The sequence below is a fragment of the Gallus gallus genome, chromosome 7 (assembly GCF_016699485.2).
Source record: "Gallus gallus isolate bGalGal1 chromosome 7, bGalGal1.mat.broiler.GRCg7b, whole genome shotgun sequence".
NCBI classification, from domain to species: Eukaryota; Metazoa; Chordata; class Aves; order Galliformes; family Phasianidae; genus Gallus; species Gallus gallus.
Window position 1 is genome coordinate 22006694 of NC_052538.1, and position 19070 is coordinate 22025763.

The following is a 19070-nucleotide window of genomic DNA, read 5'->3' on the forward strand; positions in this document are numbered from 1 at the left end:
TAGGGCCAATTTTTTTTTTTTTTTTTGGGGGGGGGGGGGGGGGTTGCACAGGTGCTGGTGCCAAGCACGACATGTTGGGGCTGAACTCCAGGAAAGCCTTGGAGCACCTTTCTGCAGCTCAAGTTGCAGCAGGGTGCCAGCCAGGCTCTCAGGAGTGTTCTCAGACCGTGGCCATCTGCCTCCCACCCAGAGAGCTTGCTGGGGGCAAGCTGTCCAGAGCAAGGCGAGGAAGGGGCTGCTCCCCTCAGAACAGCAGACCAGAAGCCAGGATTTATTCTCTGGTTGCTGCTGTAGCTCTGGTGAGTGTTGGCAGCCCAGCATGCCCTGCCTGCCAGCAGCAGGTGCTGATGTCCATGCTTATGCCACCTTAGTGAGGGGATGGCATGGTTCAGGGATGCCAGGGAGCCATTCTGTCATGGCTCTGCTTCATGTAGGCTCTGCTGGGAGCAGGAATGGAATTTGGATGGGGCTGGGCGTTCCCGTGTAGTGATTCCCCCAGGCAGGATCTGGCTGTGATGACTGTTCTGTGCAGAGAATAAATACCAGAGGAGTTACTCACGACTCACTGGGGCATGATGTAGCAACTCCTCTCTGGTTCCCCCCACCCTCCAGCAAAAGTTCCTCCTGTGATCTCCTGGGGAAAGTCCCAGCCCCCCATACCCTCCTGCCACCCCCAGAGACCTTCCCCACCCTTGTTGGAGCTTTCCAGAATCAGGAGACATGTTGGGGTTTAGGGAGGGAGAAAACGATCAGTGCAACCTGCTGTGCTGCCCCCATGGCTCTTCCGTGCTGTGTCTGGCAATGGGCACAAAGCCGAGCTCTGAGATAGCATCAGCATGGGATACCCACACCTGGGCAGCCACACATCCAGCCCCAGGTCTGGCAGAAGTGCAGAGTGATCAGCTCAGGTCTCTCGATTGCCTTTTTGGTGGTCACGCTAAGGTCAGGTTTCCCACTGCTCTCCACAGTTGCGCAGACAAGAAGTGAGATTTACTTTCAGTTTGTTTAAAGGAGCTGGAAGGCTTTCCTGCTCCTGGAAACGGGGAGTTCAAACTCTGAGAGAGCCACCAGCCTTTGCATGACTCCAGCAAAGCCACCCAGCTGATGATCCCTCTGCAGCAACGACCCCTGCGGGTTTAGGAATCTCCATAATACATACAACACTGGGGTAAGTTCCACCTGTTCATATGGTTGGCTGGGAACAGTCCCTCCATGCAAATGTAAGGAAATTTGACTCTTTGGTGGGGCTGGGACCAATCCTATCTGCCAGCCAAGAACGAAGCAAATTGACCAGAGGGACATGGAAAGAGCCCCCAGTGACAAGTCAACCACATTGAGTTCCCCAAGCCAAGGGAGCATTGCATTTCTGTCCTGGAGAAGGCGGAAGGCTGTGCTCAAACTGAAAGAGGTGGAGTTTGAGATACACAGTCCCCAGGGAGCCCAGTCCTGCCTGGAAAATGGCTCTGGGGGCTCAGTAGTTATCATGGCAGAGGAGGTGTCCTGCAGGCTTCTTGTGTGGTTGGAAGGATGGGTGCTTGGCGGCTGGTTTACCAATTAGGGAAACATAGGGACACTGTCTGCAACCACAGGCTCTCTGGCATCTTGCCTGTGGGTCCCAGATGCACAGCAAGGGAAGCTGCAAAGCAGATCTGAGTGTTGGTATTGCACTGGGAGCCAGACGGCCCCATGAGCAAAGGAGCTTCTGCGATAAGGCAGCCCATGCCTCGGAGCTACCTGCACCCCGAGCTGGGGGATGAGTTATGTCCTTGGGAGAATGGTCCACACCTGCAACCCCTCTCTGCATCTTTAACCACATCTTGTCCCATGACACACTTCATGCCCAGCCAGCAGCGGGGCTCAGGGTGCCCGCAGCAGCATTATGAAACAAGGACACAGGGCTCCTCCCTGCTGCACCCGGGGCACATGCTTCCTCCCAGCCTGGTATTTTCCTCCTCGATTTTTTTTTCTATTTTTTTTTTCCCTTCATTTATTATTTTGCATAGCCTCAAGGGGTGCGAAGCTGTGGGAGGAGCAGGGAAGCTATCAGCCGGGAGATACCAGCAGTGTGATTCAGCAGGCTGGATGGGTGCCCTCCCTGCCACTGCAGCAGGGTGCCAGCAGGAGGGATGGCTGCAAGTCTGCAGTGCCTCGCTCCTGTCCTGTCCCTGCCCCAGGCATCTCCCAGCAGCACGGGGGCGGTAGCAGGGCTATGAGGCCAACGGCAGGGATTTCCATTGCTGGAGTCCAGCGTGGGCCCAGCTCCCAGGGCTGTAATGGCAGCAGGGCACTGTGGGGGGCAGTCCTGAGGGCCCCATCCATCCTGTTGGCACACACAGGAGCAGAGCCCTGGACAGGAGGAAGAGCATTCAGCACTGTCTCCAATCCACTTTTATTCACAATCAGGAAATAACTTACCATACAATAACACAGGCACACACAGCACAGTCCCAGGCACCCTCCCCTCTGGCATGCCACCGCACTACAAGAGGCGAGACCCATCTGGGGGGCTGTGCCCCCTCCATCCCATGGGATGCTCCATCTCCATCCCACGGAATGCTTCCATCTCCATCCCAGGGATGCTCCGTCTCCATCCCACTCGGTGCGCAGCCCCGCACGCAGCCAGAGGAGCCTGTGTGCGATGCCGGTGCGTCCCCCTGCCCTCCCACCCCGTGCCCCGCCATCCCCATCCCACCCCACCCCATCCCAGCGCCCACCCTGTGCCCCCCGAGCGGTGCTGGTGTCAGCAGTCTGTACAGCGTGGCTGTGCGCTCCCGGTGCTGCGGGGCTGGGTGGGCACAAGCAGCCCCCACCCTGGGTGACAATGACAAAGTGCTGGTTTCGGAGGGCCCTCGTGCTGAGCATCTCCGGAGCGGAGGGAAGCGGCGGATCCATCACTCCCCAGCGCCAGGGTGAGCTCGTCCCTGGCACCCTGGGGCGAGCGGGCAGCTACTTGCAGACGCTGACCCACTCGGTGATGCGGCACTCCTCGCACGCCACAAAGCAGCACCAGTGGAACTTGCAGTTGCAGCGCTCGCTGCGGGTTTGCCGCAGGATGTTGTGCCCGCGGCCGCAGCACAGGCTCTCGCAGTTGTCCATGCCCGGGCTGGTCTTGTTGCACAGGCGCCCTTGGGTGCCCAACGAGTCCAGCGCTGGCTCCCGCTCGCAGAAGTCGGGCGACTTCTCAAAGTAGACCAGCTCGCTGATGCCGGCGCGGCGGCGATGCCGTGCGTGGCCCGGCTCCAGCTGCCCTGCATTGCGGTTGTGGGGCCGGATGAGAGTGGCCCCATAGAACCGGTCCTTGAGGAGGGACCCCACCAGGCGGAATTCGGGTGTCACCTGCCAGCAGGTCTTCAGCTGGCAGCTCCCCGAGGTGCCGTGGCACTTGCACTTCCTCCTCATGTTGTCCATCACCACCTGCGGGGCGGAGGGGAGGACAGAGTGGTTAGAGGGGAAGATGTGCCGTCTGGGGGATGGAGAAAGCAACACAGAGCTCCCTGGGGATGGGTGATGTGGGAGTACCATGTCATGCCAAGAGCTGAATTTCAAGCAGAAGCCAGAGATGCTCACGGTCCTGGCTTGTGATGTGGGGAGGCCATTGCCATGTGTCTGCTCCCATAAAAGTCAGTGCTCTACAAAAAAAACACTTCTCAGAAAGAGTGGTGATGCAGTGGCACAGACTGCCCAGGGAGGTGCTGATGAACTGTGGAGATGTGGCACTGAGGACGTGGTTAGTGGGCACAGTGGGGATGGGTTGATGGTTGGACTAAATGATCTTAGTGGTCTTTTCCAACCTCGATGATTCTATGCAGTTGTGTTGGCTGAGGAATGTGGCTGACCAAGGGACAAGGAGGACCATGGTGGCTATGCCAGGAGGAGGGGACAGTGCCAGCAGCCAGGGTCTGCCATCCCAGACAGGGATGCTGCTTTGGCCACGCCAAGGCAAACAGCTCATGCCCAGTAACGCCATGGGCACAGAGCCTCTGCACATCTTGGATGGAAGCAGCTTGTGCCGCCCTTGGCTCCATCCCTGGCTCAGGGACTGAACATCTCCTGCTCCTACCTCAGGAGCAGCGAGGAAGTTAGCAGGCCTGTCCCCATGCCCCACTCTGCACCCCTTGGCCCAGAAGTAACTACATAATAAGGGAAATTAGCTCCAAATTACAAAGCACAGAGAGATGGAAGGCAGCAGGAGCTTTGAAGCACTTTGCCACCAGCTTTGTCGTGGTTGGGAGGCAATTTCCTGCACAGCCCCAGTCTCAGCATGCAGAGAAAGAGTTTCCCTATGGGGCTACCTGTCCCCAGCCCCAGCAAATCCCCCTCCCACGGGGACACCCCAACCCCTCTGGGTGCCCAAGCCAGGCTGAGGCTGGCACACAGCATCCCACACATGCTAATAGGATTGCATGCTTATGCTCCACGGGGATTTGAGGGGACACGTGGCGCCATGCGAGGCCACATCCCACGATGTCCCATCCATCCCCGGCCACCCCGCTTTTGCTAGGTGCACTCTGTCTGTTCCTGCTCCATCCCTGGGGAGATGCATGCACAAGGAGTGCCTTGTTTTGGTAGGGGTGGGTAGTTTTTGCCGCTTGTTTTCTTGTTTTTGAGTAAATCTCCCCGTTGCTAAGCACTTATGGTAATGAAGGTAGGTCAGGGAAACACGCCTGGAGCTCGGGGCACATGGCGCAGAGGTCTGGGCTGGGCTAGAGGTTGGCTTTCATCCTGCAGAGAGCCCTGTCTCCTGCTGAGAACAGCCTCTGCCTCACAGGCCATGAGCTGTGCCCATTCGCTTGCCATGCCCTGGGTGTGCCAGCAGGGAACACCAGCTGCTTCTGCCATCCCGGGAACATGCTGTCATCACAATCCCTTCCTTCTCTTTCCACCTCCTTTCCCGTGGCTGAACCAGGAAAACCCATATGTAGAGCTGCGGTCCTCATGGGGATGGAGCATGGATGACCCAACACGGACCATCCAAGCCACCATGCCAGGCATCCTAAGCCCCGCATGGCAGCATCCTGGCCCGCAGACAGCTTCTCCTCCCTCTGTATGGGGAGCAAAAGCCCACTGCGCTCATGAGTCCTAGGAGCACCTCTGCCACCATCTCTCCTCCACGCACCCTTACCCTGGCCAGGTCCCTCTCCCATCTCACAGACACCCGCGTTCAGCACATGCCCAGACTCGCTGGTGCTTTCTTTCACATATTCCCAGCTCCTCCCAGACACGCTCATAAGAGCTTTATCGTAGCCCTTTGTTGTGAGGGTAATGGGTAGTTCCAGGCTGCCTTTCATCCTCTTGCTCTCTGATCTGGCGGGTTAGGAGGGCTTGCAGAGCCTCCTGCATGCTGGGCTCTTCGGTTTGCATAGGAAGCTCCAGGGCAACCAGTTGCCCTCGGGCTCCCTATGGAAGCTCATGGCCACGATGACCAGTGCCCATCTAGCTTGGAAGATGCTGTGCTTCACCGCTGGATTTGAAAAAGGAATAGGGGTGTTTCTGCCTGGTTTTGAACCAGGGACCTTCCGCGTGTCAGGCGAACGTGATAACCACTACACTACAGAAACCCACATCCCACTGCCACCAGCAGTGGCCTTCCGTGGGATCGTCACCTCCCCTGGCAATGCAGGGTGTGAGCTGGGAACCAGGCGTGTGCTGGCCCTCCCTACATGCAGAGCACCCTCGTGATGCACATGCTGAGCATCCTCAGTGGTGAAGATGCAGTGCTTAAGGCTGATGCATGGAAAGGGACAGTGCCCTGCACGTGGTGGCCAAGCACTGCTTGACGGACCAGAGCTGTGTTCCCACCCCAGGAGAGGAGGAGACCGCAGAGCTGCTGCACCCAGCACTGCCACTCCTTCCTGGGGAATTCCCAGCAGATTGCTCCTTATTTGTGCAAGAAGATGTTCCTAGGAGTGAGGGCATGGCATGGCATTGTGGAGGACAGTGTGCAGGATCCATCCCCAACTGGTGCACTTGGCTAGATTCAGCCCCAGCAGGAGCTGTGGCACGCAGGGGCAGTGGCTAGGCATGACATCACCATCCTGCTCTCATTCATGGCTCCCATACACAGCGCCCACAACCATTACAACTCAATCTCCAAAGGGCTTGCACCCCCATTTCTCCAAAGTTCTGGAGCTGGGTACCCTGCCTGACCAATGCTGCATCACTGCCTTTCCCTCCTTCATCCCTTTGGCCCTCTTCTTCCTCTTCTTCCAGCTCCAGCCTTCTCCTTCCCACCTAGCTCGTGTCTCTGAAGCCACCAAGAAATGAGTGACAAGGCCATTGCCAGCCCCATGCCACCTCCTGCCTGCACCTGGAGACAAGCAGACCGCACAGCCCAGATCCCTGAGGTGCTGTACGGTGACTTCTCCTGCCTGCAGACATTCCCTCTGGCACTGAGGATGGATGCCTAGGCTGGGAACCAGACCTGGGATTGCTGTCCCCGCCGCCATCGCCCCGGTGCCGCTCACCTGCCGCCCCACGCGGTTGTTGTGCAGCCTCATGCGTGAGTGGATGTCCCTGTAGGTTTCCCGAGAGTCGAGGAAATCCTTGGAAAACTTCTCCCCATAGTCCACGTCAGGGCTGCACCCGCCCCACTCCCAGGAGTCCTGGAGGCCGGGGGTCTCGGCCGGCATGTGCTCCATGTGCACACCGTGCACCATGCCTTTGCCGCGGTTCATGGCCTCCAGCTGGAGCCGGTGCAGCTTGCGGCGGAAGGCCTCCTCGTCACCCCGTCGCTTCTGGTCACAGCCACACGCCTGCAGCTTGCCGAGGGCGCAGGCGTTGGAGACGGCGTGCACCACACCGGCGGCCGCGATGGCGTAAGCAAAGGCGCTCTCCCGGAAACCTGCGAGGATGGAGACAGCGGGGCTCAGGGTGGGCTCGTGGAGCACCAAGCAGAACCCCTTTGGGCGCGCTCGCGGCCCGCCCCTGAGCCCCAGCACTGGGAAGCAAGGAGGGGGTGCAGCCCAAAGGAAGGTCGGCTCCCTCCCAGCTGCGGAAATCTCCTATAAATGCGATACAACGCTGGAAAAATTGCACATCCCCACTTCCAGAATGCGCCGCGACCACACCGCGCCCTGCCAGGGCAGGCAGCTGGTTGTCGTTACACGCCGGGGAGCGAGGACGTCCGCACATGTCATTAGCTGCAGATGGGGCGGCCAGGGACAGGGACGCTGCCCAACGTGTGCGCTCGGTGCTGGTGATGCTCGCCAGCACGCATGCCTCCTCCGTGGTTCGCGGCCGCCTGCTGAGCAAACGCTATGATCTTATTAAAGGGAAATGAAACGCATCTCGGAAACCTGCATTTAAAGTCGTGCTGCTCTTTTGTGTGCTAATTTGACACCGCTGCATTTAAAAAATTAACGAGGCGCTGCTTAAAAGCAACTGGGAGCCTCTCCCAGCTTCTCTTCGGTGTTGGACAAGCTTGCTCTGAGCCAGTCCCTTCCAATGCACAAGTTGAACAACATTTTTCATCAGGCAGGTAATGGTGCAGCTCCCAGGGAGGCAGTGCTGCTAACACTTCCACACCCGAACAGCCCCTGTGCCCCTCTCCACCCCCCAGCCCCTCTGCTGCCTCCTCACTCTGTGCCCCTGCCTGCCCCTGCCCGTGCCCAGCTCTTCCAACCAGCTCCACGCTCTCCTCTCCAGCCCTGCCTTTCCGTTAGCCCCATTCTCAAGTTTCCCTGACCTAACTCACAATTTCCCATGCAGAATCTCCTTAAAATCCCTTCTGGAGACCAGACAGAAGCACTACCCCACCCATTTTGTCTACTGAGCCTGTCTCCTTGCTGGTGAAGAGGCTGAGTTGGTTCAGTGCCCTCCACAGCTGAGAAACCCGTGAGGTCAAGCCCCAGCCCTTCTCCTTCCCCTGCTGCCCTCCAGCCACACAGGAGCTGATGGATGAGGCTGAGAGGTCCCTGTCTCCACAGCATCCATCCCCCGGGCCTTGGGCAGACAATGGACAATGCCCTGGTCCCCGGGCAGCAAGCTGAGACAATATATTTCTGCATCGAGGATCAGCTGACAATCCTCACTCTAAGAGCACGGATGTGGCAGCAAAGCAGTGAGCAAGGTGGCTGAAGGTGACAACCACAGGCACCGCAGTCTGGGCAAGGGAGGATTTTCCAGGAACCACAGCCAAGCGTGGTGTGCATCAGCCCTTCAGAGAGAGGCTCTCCAGCTGCCCAAGCCAACTAAGACCTTGATCATCTCACCAGATCCCTCCAGGAACTGCAGATGAAGCTGTAGCCATGGGAGAAGCAGGGAGAAGGGCTGTGGGAAGCATTGCATCCTGCTGGGAAGAGAGACTGGAGGACAAGACCCTGACAGCGCAACCAGGACCCAGCCTGCCACGTACTTGAAGGACAGTTGGGCACCCACTAAGAGATCTTTCTTTCCCATATGCAAATGATGGGTCCAAAAGGGTCAGACCTGGCGTGGGTCTCCAGGTCAGACTCCGAAGTGGCTTCCTTAGCAGGGAAAATTCTCCATCATGGCTCCCCGTCTCTGGGCACCTCAGAGATGGGGGACATTTAGCGAGACCCCAAGATGCACTCTGCCGTGCACACAGCAGCTGCTCCATCTCTCAGGAGGGTGTGGGACCAAGGAGGTGGTCCCAGCCCAGAACTGGCCATGGGCTCCAAGGGCTCCTGTGGCAATGAGAGCTGGACGCTGTACACCATAAAACTCTTCCTAGCTCTTCTCCCACCACCACCCGCAAGAGCCGGCTGGTCCCAACACGCCACCTCTCCCCCAGTCCCGCTCCCTCCCTCCCTCCCCTCTCCCTAATTAAACTGCAGGTGAACCTGCCAGGCTCTGGCCCCACGCCAGGCGCTAAACGGCTCCCTGCAGATCGCGACTTGCCTCCCTGCACCTCCCAAGCGTGCCAGGGACAGCCTGGAGCCCTCGCTCTAAGCACGCAGCTCCCATCTGCCCATGGCACTGCCAGCCAGGAGCTCCATGGGCTGCAGGGAGAAGAGATGCAGCCCATCGCCAAGGGCATTGCTCGTGCCCATCTCCTTGGGGGAAGATCCAGGGACTGTGGGCACCCGCAGAGATGTGGCTGAGCAACCATAGCACCTGCGTGTGCTCTAGGGCCAGGTGGGCAAAGTCCTCAGCTTGCTTGAGGGTAGTGAAAACCCAGCCAAGAGCCCAGCTGCAGCTATGCCTGACCAGGCACTGCGGTCTGCGGGCACTGGTACTTGGCTGGGGCTCTGCATGGCCAGGCACCGGGGTCCCAAGCTCTGGATGGCTGTAACAGCACCTGCCTGCTGCACGCTGCACGCTGCCCGCACCAAGTGCAGCTCACAGCTGGCTGTTACTCAGCACCTGGCTCTCCCAGTGGGGCAGGGAGTTCCCCCCTCCTTGCTGGGTGAATCAGGTTTTGGCTGCGCCCCACAGCCCCCATGGCACCCGAGTGTCTTTCCCGGGAGGACACAGGCTTGCAAACCTCCCCCAGCCTCCAAAGGCTGCAAAGGAAATCAGAGGGACACTGCGCTCCAGGACACTCAGCATGCAGTTCCCTCTTCTCTCAGAGCTGTAAATAGATGGGATTGGGATGAGCCAAGGGCACAGGGACATACTGGACCCCCAGCATCCCTCAAGCAGTCTCTGCCCCACAGGCAGGCAGTATCAGCGTTGCACTGCGCCATGGGTGCATTGGCATGTGCAGGACCAGGACAAGGGTCACCCCCATCAAAGCTTATGGCATGCAACCATGCATGCTGCAGCCCAGCCAACAGCCCCTGGGTACCAGGGACAACCCACAGCTCATGGCACATCTCTGTACATCTGCCCCTGCTGGCCATCGGCATCCTTTTCCCCACTCTTCTGTCCAGAATAGGGTTCCCACCACGCCCAATGTGAAGCCTCCCTGCTCCTTCCCAGCTCCCTAGGGCTTGCATGAAGTCTATAGGACCAAGCCCCAGCTCTGTGGGACCGAACTGGGCTGGGTGTATGGTGCTGGGTGCTGGGGAGATGCGTGAGATGTGGGAGGACGGGGTGGAGCAGGGAGAAGCGGGGAGAGCGGGAGGAGAAGGCAGCTACAAATAATTTAAAGTGAGGTTCACGCACGGCTGAACTGATGGCAGAAGAAGTGGGAAAAGGAATGAAAGATTAAAGGGGTCTGTCACTTCGGGTTACAGACAACAATCCTTCGAGTGCACTGCGTTCTCAGGCACGGCAGGGATGGGGCAGAGACCTGCTCCCTGCAGACCAGATGCATTAATGCCTGCTGCATGGAGCCTGCACCCCTCACTTCGCCTCTCCTCCCGGCTGCAGATGGGAGATGCACCCTGCATCCCTGCTCCAATGGCTGTTCCATTCCCGTGTGTCTGTGGCAGCTGCAAGGCAGGGCCCAGAGCTCCAGCTCCAGTATCGGGGGATCTGAGTGGGCTGGAAGCAGATCAGGGCATCAGCCTTGAGACTTGATCTATGCCAAAATGGTTCTGAGCAACCACATAGGATGGTGCTCAGAGCACATCCTGCATCCCAAAGAGGTGCCCACCTCCCTGCATCTTTATCTCCATCCTTCTCCTGGATCACAGCAAAGTGCTGGCAGCAGGAGACAGAAATATCTCCGTGCCTCCACTGATGGTGTCCTGGGACTGAGGACCTCATGGTGCCTCTTTGCCACGCTCTGCTGGCGCTTCTCACCACCCTGGTGGGACACTGGTGGCACCTCACCTGGGTGCAGGAGTAGCTCAAGCCAGTGAGCCCGTGTCTTTGCCTCCTGAGGAGAGCAGAAGCAAACACCTTCCTCCAAGACCTGGAAATCACGATGCTTATCAGGGCTGCTGGTCCCCACCCTCCCTGCCAGGCCTTAACCCGGGCACTGCTCACTGAGGCACTGGTGCTGCCACCAGCACTGCCTTGGCCTCTCCCACCCATGGCCTGGACCAACGAGCACCTTGCTGTGTGCTGAGCACCAGGCTCCATGCACAGCAAGAAGACACACCAAAGTCCTACAGAAGGTCCCACCATCAGGCCACCACCCCGAGCTGCACCATGCAGGCAGCAGAGCTCCCAGGGGAGCCTGTTCCCAGGTGAGCCAACCTCCATGCCCCACAGTCCTACAGACAGAGAGCCCTCAGCTCTGGGCAGCCAATGCCAAGGCAAGACACCAAGGCGACAGACTCACAGACCTACATCCCATTGCTTCTGCTCGCTATGATGCACCAAAACATTGTTCCTGCATAGGAGCAGGAGTGAGACAAGACGCTCAGTCCATCCACCAAACCAAATCCCAGAGTGAGGCATCCATCTACAACTATGGGGGGAGAATGCTGGAAAGTTTTGGGCAGCTCAGGACAAGGGCAAGAAAGAAGACACGTGGAGAAGAACCCAGGTTTACTGCAGCTTGCTCTGGCAGACCTTCAGGCTTCTTCATGTCCCTGCCTTCACCTGCAGGATGCCGAAGGCCTGGCCCGGTCCCCTGGGCTGCAGAGGAGATGTGGAGTGCCCACGGGGGGGTCTATGAGGCTCCTGAGAGCGGTTTCCAGGCAAAGGGCGAGGAAGAGGAGAGCGGCCCCCTGGCCCTTACCTCTGCTGAAGATGATGCTCTCGTAGGGGATCTTGTTCTTGGTCTCGAGGCTGGAGCAGTTCCAGCGCTGGTCCCGGAACTGGTGCTGGCACTCGTGGATGGCGATCTGGATGCCCTGGATGGCTGAGGCTGTCACGTCAGGGTGCCGCACGCACACCTCCAGCTGCCGCCGCGTCAGCCCCGGCAGCGTCAGGCACACCGTGTTGGCGTTCAGCACCGGCTCCGATGGCAGCTTCAGGCCCAGGATCTCATTGGAACAGGAGCTTGGGGGAAAAGGGAAACGTGTGAGCTTGGGGTGAGCAAGGTGCTGAGAGCTTGGGGAGGGGGAAGACCTTGCGGGGGCACATGGGAGGGGAGATGCTCCTCTCCCCACACCGTGCCTGCTGCCTGCGGGTGACAGCAAATCAGCAAGCTGCAGGTTTTTCCCCAGGCTCGTCCATCCACAGAGACTCCAGAGCACAAGATCCACCCCAGGTCTGGCTCTGTCCACGCTGCACCCCCTGCATGGCACTGCTGGTCCTCACAAGGGAGGTGACCAGAGGGACAGGCCTTTTCCTTGCTGGGAAGTTCAGAGCTGAGCACCCTGATGCATTACTCACAAAATTCCGGCAGTCATTCCAAACCCATCCATAGTCATATGCCAGCCCCAATGACCGTGATGGCAATCACTTCTAAGGGCAGAAAGCACTGGCAGGTGGATGGGGACAAGGTCCATAGTGGGGTACAGATACTCCTCCAAGCAGAGATGCTGTCCTGGGAGACCGGGAGGTGGATGAAGTGTGGGAGACAGGAGATGAGGGTGGTACAGCCAACAAAGGCAGATGTGGAGAAGAAGATGTGTAGGACTCACAGTGTGCAAGCTAAGGACCTGCAGGGTGCACAGCAGCCAGCAGGATGCCAAGGAGCATCCTGCACCTTGCACCAGAGTCCAGTACTGCTCCTCACCCAGGACAGCTCAGTCTCCAGGCAGGGATCCCTGTCCCCCAGAACGACCAGGAGTTGGGATCTTGGGAGGAGCAGGGTGCAGGAGCCCTTAGAAGCTCAGTTACAGAAGTGAGACTTGGAGGACAATGCTACAGGAGGGACTGCAGCTCCCACATGGAGCAGCCAGACCCTGGGGAGGAGGGCTGCTCCACCTCTGCTCCCTCAAGGCCTGCCAGGTGCGGGAGAGAAGCAGCTCTGGAGGCAGGAGCTGACTCCCTCAGCCAAGGAGGAAAGGCTCAGCTCTGGCATCCCTGCACAATTACAGCTTGGTTGGGAGAAAGGGAGCTGTCAGCGTCGGGCTGCTGCTGTCTGCAGCTTCCCAAGTGTGTTTACACCCATCCCGCCACTGCCATGGGGCGATCCGTGGGTCTGCCCCAGCACAAATCCACGCTGACTCCAACAGGGAGAGACGAGGCAGGTGGGAGCAGAGAAGAGTGCAAGGGAGCACATCTGTCCATAGCACACAACTCTGCCCCTCTCCTGCTCCCGTTCACACTCCCTGTCTGACAGCAGATGTGAGCGCATCTGTGGCCAGCACCATCCCCAGGCCCAGCAGCTCCTTCCCCAAGCACAGCAAGGACCTCATCCTCTGCTCGTCCTGATCCGGCCCCAGTGCCTGCCGCTTTCACCCAGCAGCACCCCGGGGAGGGGGATGGATAATGCTGTCACTCTCCCCATAGCACAGAGGGGAAACTGAGGCAGGGGCCCTTCTGTAGGGCCTCAGGAGAGGAGGGCAGGTCCCGCTGCTGCCTCTCGCTCCTCCCAGCGCTCATGGGAGCCAGAGACCCGCACGGGGCTGTCACTGTCACCGTCCCTAGGAGGACACAGCTCTCCCCCCAGCTCTCTCCCCCCTCGAAATCAGGATTTAAACTTGATTTCACGGTGACAAGCCCCCGGGTCACAGGCTGCAGCGGCTGCTGCTTTAATTAATACAAGTCTCAACGTTAACAAATTATATTTAAAGGGGCTGGAGGGAGGGGGAAGGGCGGGGGACTCCCCCCTACCAGCAGCAGCGTTAACCCCTGGCTGCCTGCAGCGCACAAGTTTCGGAGCGGGCGGAGGGGAGCTCCCACTCACCCCGGGGAGATGGAGCCGGACGGGGGCGGTGAGTGCCGGGGGGGGCCGCGTTCCGGAAGGCAGGCGGCCCCCAGCCGCCCCGCTTAGCCTTCGGGATCGGCAGAGCCGGGTGGGTGCGGGGGGGGAACCGGCCTTATCCCCCGCCCCGGTGCGCGGTCCCCGGTTGCAGAGCCCGAAGGCACCGATGCCGGCGGCACCTCTCCCTCGACGGCGGCAGCGGCCCCCGGCGCCGCTCCCGCATCCCCCGGCCTCCCGCGGGGCAGAGCGGGGAAACTGAGGCAGGCCGGGCAGCCGCTCGGGCGACTCGGGCCGGCAGGATGACGAGAAGCACCCGCAGCGTGGGGAGCAGCGGCCCTGACAGCGCCCGGAGCGCGGGGAGCGGGGCGGCGGGGCGCGCGGGGCGGCGGGGGGACCGCACCGGTGGGAGGACCGCAGCAGGGGGAGGACCCGTGGAGCCCCCTCCGCTGCTCGACCCCGGAGCGGGGCTGTGCGCAGCGGCCGGCCGGCGGTCGGGGCGCTGGGGGTGGGGGCAGCTCCTACCTGGGTACCCAGAGGCTGAGCAGCAGCGAGCAGAGTCCGTGGGCCAGGGCCGGGCGCATCTTCGCTGGGGCAGCGGCTGTGCGGGCTGCGGGCGGGCGGGCGCCTTTGGGGCAGGGGCGGCGGGGCTCGGCGCTGCTCTCTGCCCGCTTTGTTTGTTGTGGGTTGTTTGCTTGTTTGTGTTTTCCCCTCTCCTCCCTCTCACTGGCTCCCTGCGCGCCGGGGCTCGGCTCGCCGGGGCGGCTCTGCCATCCTCCCGGGATGCCCCCCCCGCCGCCTCCCGCCGCCCCAGCGCCCTCCGAGCCCGGCGAGGGCCGCGTGCCCCCCGCCCTGCCCACCGCCGCCCCGCCGCGCTCGGCCTCCCGCCTCAGCCCCCCATAGCGGCGCGGCCCGGGGGGCCGGGGGGGCCCTCGGCCGCCGCTCCCCAGGGCGCCCCGAGGCTCCGGGGCCGCGGCGGGCGTGGGCAGGGCGCCCGGGGGGGGTGGCCGGGCAAGCGGCGCGGGGGCTCCCTCGGGGCCCGCAGGCACATGGGGAGCCGCGGCCCCCCCCGCCGCCCCCCGCCGGTGTCGCCGGGCCGAGCGGGCAGGGTCGCGGCCGGAGCGCCCCGGTAGCGCTGGGCGCGGAGCGGCGGCGGCGGCGGCTCTGCCTGGGATCGCGCTGCGCCGAGCATTACTCAGCGCCCGGAGCCCGAGTCCCGACACGTCCAGACAGGAGCCCGCGGGGGAAGGACGGGGCAGAGAGGGTGGCAGCGGGGCGGGGAGGCGGCGTGTCGCACGCAGCCTGGCGGGGAGGGAGCGGGCGGCGCGGGGGGGAGCGGGCGCGGAGCGGGGAAGAGCGTGCGGGGAGCCGGGATGAGGCGTGCGGGACGGGGAAGGGCGCGCGGGGAGCGGGGCGTGAGGGGTGCGGGGGTCGTGTGTGCGGACGGTGCTGAGCGGGGTGCGAGGTGAGTGTGCACGGTGCGAGGAGGTCGGGGAGTGGGCACAGGGCAGGAGGCCGTGGGCATGGGTGAGTGCGCGAGGAGCCGGGTGAGGGTGCAAAGGGTGTGCGTAGAGCGTGGTGAGTGTGCGTGGCTTGGGGTGAACGTATGCGGAGTGTGGGGTGAGCGTGCGCGGTGTGAGTGCACAGAGTGCAGGTGAGTGCACGGGGTGTGGGGTGGGTGTGCGTGGCATGGGTGAGTGTGCACGGGGTGTGGATGGGTGTGCATGGGGCACGGGCAGGGAATTCACGAGTACAGGGGATTGTGTGTAACACGGAGTGAGCATGCATAGGGCGTGTGGGGAGTGTATGCAGCACGAGTGAGTGCGTGACAAGGGGAAGGGTGTATGCTGCGTGGATTGTGCATGGTGCAGTGTGTATGGTGAGTGTGCAAGGAGCGTGGAGAAAGTGGGAGCAATGGGGGTGAATGTGTGTGGAGTGCATGGCAGCTGTGCACAGCTGGTGGGGCGAGCGTGTGCTTGGTGTGAATGTGCATGTGTGGGGCGTGCTGTTCGTGCAGAGCGTTGGTGAGTGCAGTGTGAGTTGGGTGTGTGTTGCATGGGGGAGCGTGCAGGGCAGAGGGTGAACACATTGGGGCATGGAGTGAGCACGCACAGAGAGAGCCACATGAAGTGGGCTGTCAGTGGGCACCATCTGCTTCGGTGCGCCCCATCCCGGCAGTGGGGACAGCGCTGTCCCCTGAGCTCGGGTCCCTGCCCCGGCACCCTTTGGGAGCCAGCAGGTGCGGGTGGCCGGGAGGGGCGGGCGGTGCCCCCGCAGCTCCCGCTGTCCCCAGCCACCACGGCCCACGCCACGCCGGCAGCCGGCTGCGCGTTCCCCCCAGGCGAGCGCCGCGTGTCTCTGTGCCGGCACAGCTGCGCTGGCGGGGGCTGCCAGCTTCGCCGGCGTGTCGGTTCCTGTTTGCACCGGGGAGGAAAACGCGTTTCCTTTGGGCAATGAGTTGCGAGCTGGTGCCGGGCCCCGGGGCCGTGCAGTTTCCCTCGGGAACCGTGGTGGCATCCCCACCGAGGTCCGTACTGCAGGGGCAGAGCCCATGGAAAGCGTCTCCCGCAGTTCCAGGGTCCCCAGTGCCTGGGCTGCGGCGGTGCAGATGTTTGTGCGCTCGCTGGGATCCTGAGCACAGATCGATGCCAAGGCAAACCAGAGGGGGAACGCTTTCATCCTCCTCCAGCCCCTAACGACATAACTGCTTCCAAGAGCCAGCGTCTCACCCACATGCTCCCACTGAGTGCGGGAGGAGCCCCACGTCCCACCAACTCGGTGCTGGCAGCAGGGGTGGACAGGGGGAAGGTCGAGCCTCCTGTCCCAACGGCGTCCCTGGGCTGACGGAGAGCCAGGTGAGCCAGCAAAGCCCTTAACACAGGATAAAGCATTTGTCGTGGCTTGGGAACCATGGAGAAGAGCCCACGGAACAGGATCAGGGGCCCCTCCAAGCAGGACTGTGTGCAGAGGGCAGAGGGCTGGCAAGAAATGTGGTGATGGATCTCTCGCACAGGGCACTGTGGGCTGCACTGCCTGGGCTAAAGCACTTCAGCACGTTTTGTGGTACATGAACAGTTGCTCTATGCAGGGGATTGGAAACAGCTATCCCTTCCCCCCCCCCAGCACACACCTCCCTCCCTCCTCCCATCCCTCTCTGTCCTTCCCATCCCCCTGCCCAACCAAGCCGCCCCCTCCTTCCCTGCTTCTTTCTCTTTCCCCTTTGGAAGGGGCCATGAAAATCTCATCCAATCCCAATGCCGTGGGGAGCATCTCTCAATAGATGAGCTTGCCCAAAGCCACATCCAACCTGGCCTTGAGCACTGCAGGGATGGTGCATCCACAGCACCTCTGGGCAACCTCAGACTCTTTAGCCCCTTCTGCTTTGGGACAATCTATCCCCAAGCCATACAGCGCAGAGAACCAGAACCATTGCAGGTTTGTGCTAGGCACTGGACTCTACAGAACCCATGGGGATTTGGGGTGTCCACGGGCAATCTCATGGAGGTCAGTGCAGGAGGGAGCACCAGGGAATCCCTAAGTGTGGTGGAGATGCTGGATGGATGGTGGTGGAGGAGCACCTGGACAGGCACCCAGCCTGATGCCAGCAGCATGGGGACCTGGAAGAGGAGGAGGAGGAAGGAACCCATGCAGCTCACTCCTCACCATCATCCTACTTCCCTTGCCTATGGGACTGGAGTGACGGCTGCATGAGTCAGTGTTTGGGGTGGGAACGGGGTGACCGTGCCCCTGGCAGTGGCATTACTCACCACAGAGCCCCCAGCATCACTGCCCTCCCCTGGCTCGTGGCCGGCGACCTGCCTGGGGCTGCTTGCCATGACTCAGGTGCGAGCCACCCGGCCACGCAGCCAGCCCAGCCTGTCTGCCCGGCTGCCCGGGGCTGGGACAGCCTGCGGGTCGGGGTGCCGGTGTGGCTGGGAAGAGGACCCGTGTGGCAGCGAGCCCAGAGCCCTGCCTCTGGCAGGGAGAGCACGTCCCGAAGGGCCGTGCTGGTGGTGGGGGCATAGGGCTGGGGATGTGCTGGGCAGCTCGGAACGGATGGGGTCCCATGGCTGTATGGGTGACATCTGTCCCTGGAGCTGGAGAGAGCAGGGACAGAGCAGGGTGGTGGCAGCAGCCGCCTGGAGCAGGGGCTGGGAGGACGTGGGGGGCCCCAGGAGAGCAGTGCCAGGGCGGTGGGAGCCTTGGCTGGGATTTCTCAGAGGTTGCGGGTGGTTTTGGGTGCTGCAGTCTGAGCTTTCCCTCACTCAGCCAGGCCGGTATCCGGGTTTCCCATCCTCCCCCTATCTGTATTACTACAAACTTTCCTAAAAAGCTTTTTGTTGTTGTTGTTGTTTTGTTTTTTTGGCCAAAACATTCTATTTTTGGTCTCTGTCCAGAGGGGATTTTTTTCCCCCAAGTTTGATTGAATTAATCTGTCTGGCTGTTTTTCAGCTCAAGCAATTGAAGGGAAAATTGTGCTCTTCCCGTTCGAAAAACAAATAAATAAAAATGAAGCCATTAACATCGCAGCATTCGGGCATTGTTATTATTATCCTTAACCAAAATACTACCAACTTCCCTTTTTCCCCTGGGAAGCTTTGGACTGAACGCTGCCCAGCACCAAGATCTGGGATCATTCCCCCCCACACCCCTCCATGTCCCTCCATACACAACCAGCCCGTGCCCACCCCCATACATCCCCACGCACCCCCGCCCCCCCACCCCGGGCCGGGCCGTGGCTCCCCCTAGCGGCCGCCCTGCGCCCCGCAACGCGCCCCGTCCCTCATCCCACATCCCGCGTTGCCACGGCTACGGCAGGGATGCTGCGGGGGCTCTGGGGGTTGTGGGGGGTCTCTAAGGGTCTGGAGAGGAGAGGATGTAGGGAGTCCTGGGGCACTGCTGGGCGGCTGGGGGGCTGCTAGGGAAATGAGGGGTCCCAGGACGCTGGGATCTCTGTTTTCCAGGTTCTTCTCCCTCTACCTTTCTGGCTTTTAGGGTTTTCAGCCTCTGGGGCAATGGCAGGTCAGATCCCATACAACAACCTCCTGCCTTCCCCAGGCTTTAGGCAGCATCCAGTCTCCCAGTGCCACGAACGTTCAGCCCATTGTGGGGAAACTGAGGCAGCCCCCAAGGAAGCAGATTGTGGAAGGCTGGGACGGAGCCAAGGAACGCTGCTCCCAGCCCCAGCTCAGCCCCTGCTCTCTGACGTCTCCCAGCGAGTCAGCATTCAGAGCAACTGGGACAGTGCAGAGGGAGAGCAGCGGTGACACAGAGCTAAGATACATGCAAACAAACACATGGGGACAGGGTCACCGACCAACGCACGCCGACAATTTGCCGTGCACTGACAGACGTGCATGGGGCCACGTGGGTGAACCTTTTGCACACACACGAGATTCTCACACGCACAGCACAGATGGGTGTGCGCCTGGAATCGGATGCCCACGTGCAGGCATGA

General features: G+C 61.1%; 1 protein-coding gene and 1 non-coding gene across 2 annotated transcripts; both read right to left on the reverse strand.

Annotated features, from left to right (window-relative positions):
* Positions 1 to 2946: 2946 nt before the first annotated feature.
* Positions 2947 to 14196, reverse strand: WNT10A (Wnt family member 10A). The gene is made up of 4 exons (NM_001006590.1): positions 14138 to 14196; positions 11537 to 11799; positions 6465 to 6841; positions 2947 to 3414 (listed from the first exon to the last, which is right to left on the reverse strand). Exons 1-4 carry the CDS (start codon positions 14194 to 14196, stop codon positions 2947 to 2949), a joined length of 1167 nt encoding a protein of 388 aa, NP_001006590.1.
* On the reverse strand, positions 5486 to 5558 carry TRNAV-GAC. Its single transcript has one exon. It is a non-coding gene; the product is annotated as a tRNA-Val (tRNA).
* Positions 14197 to 19070: the final 4874 nt, after the last annotated feature.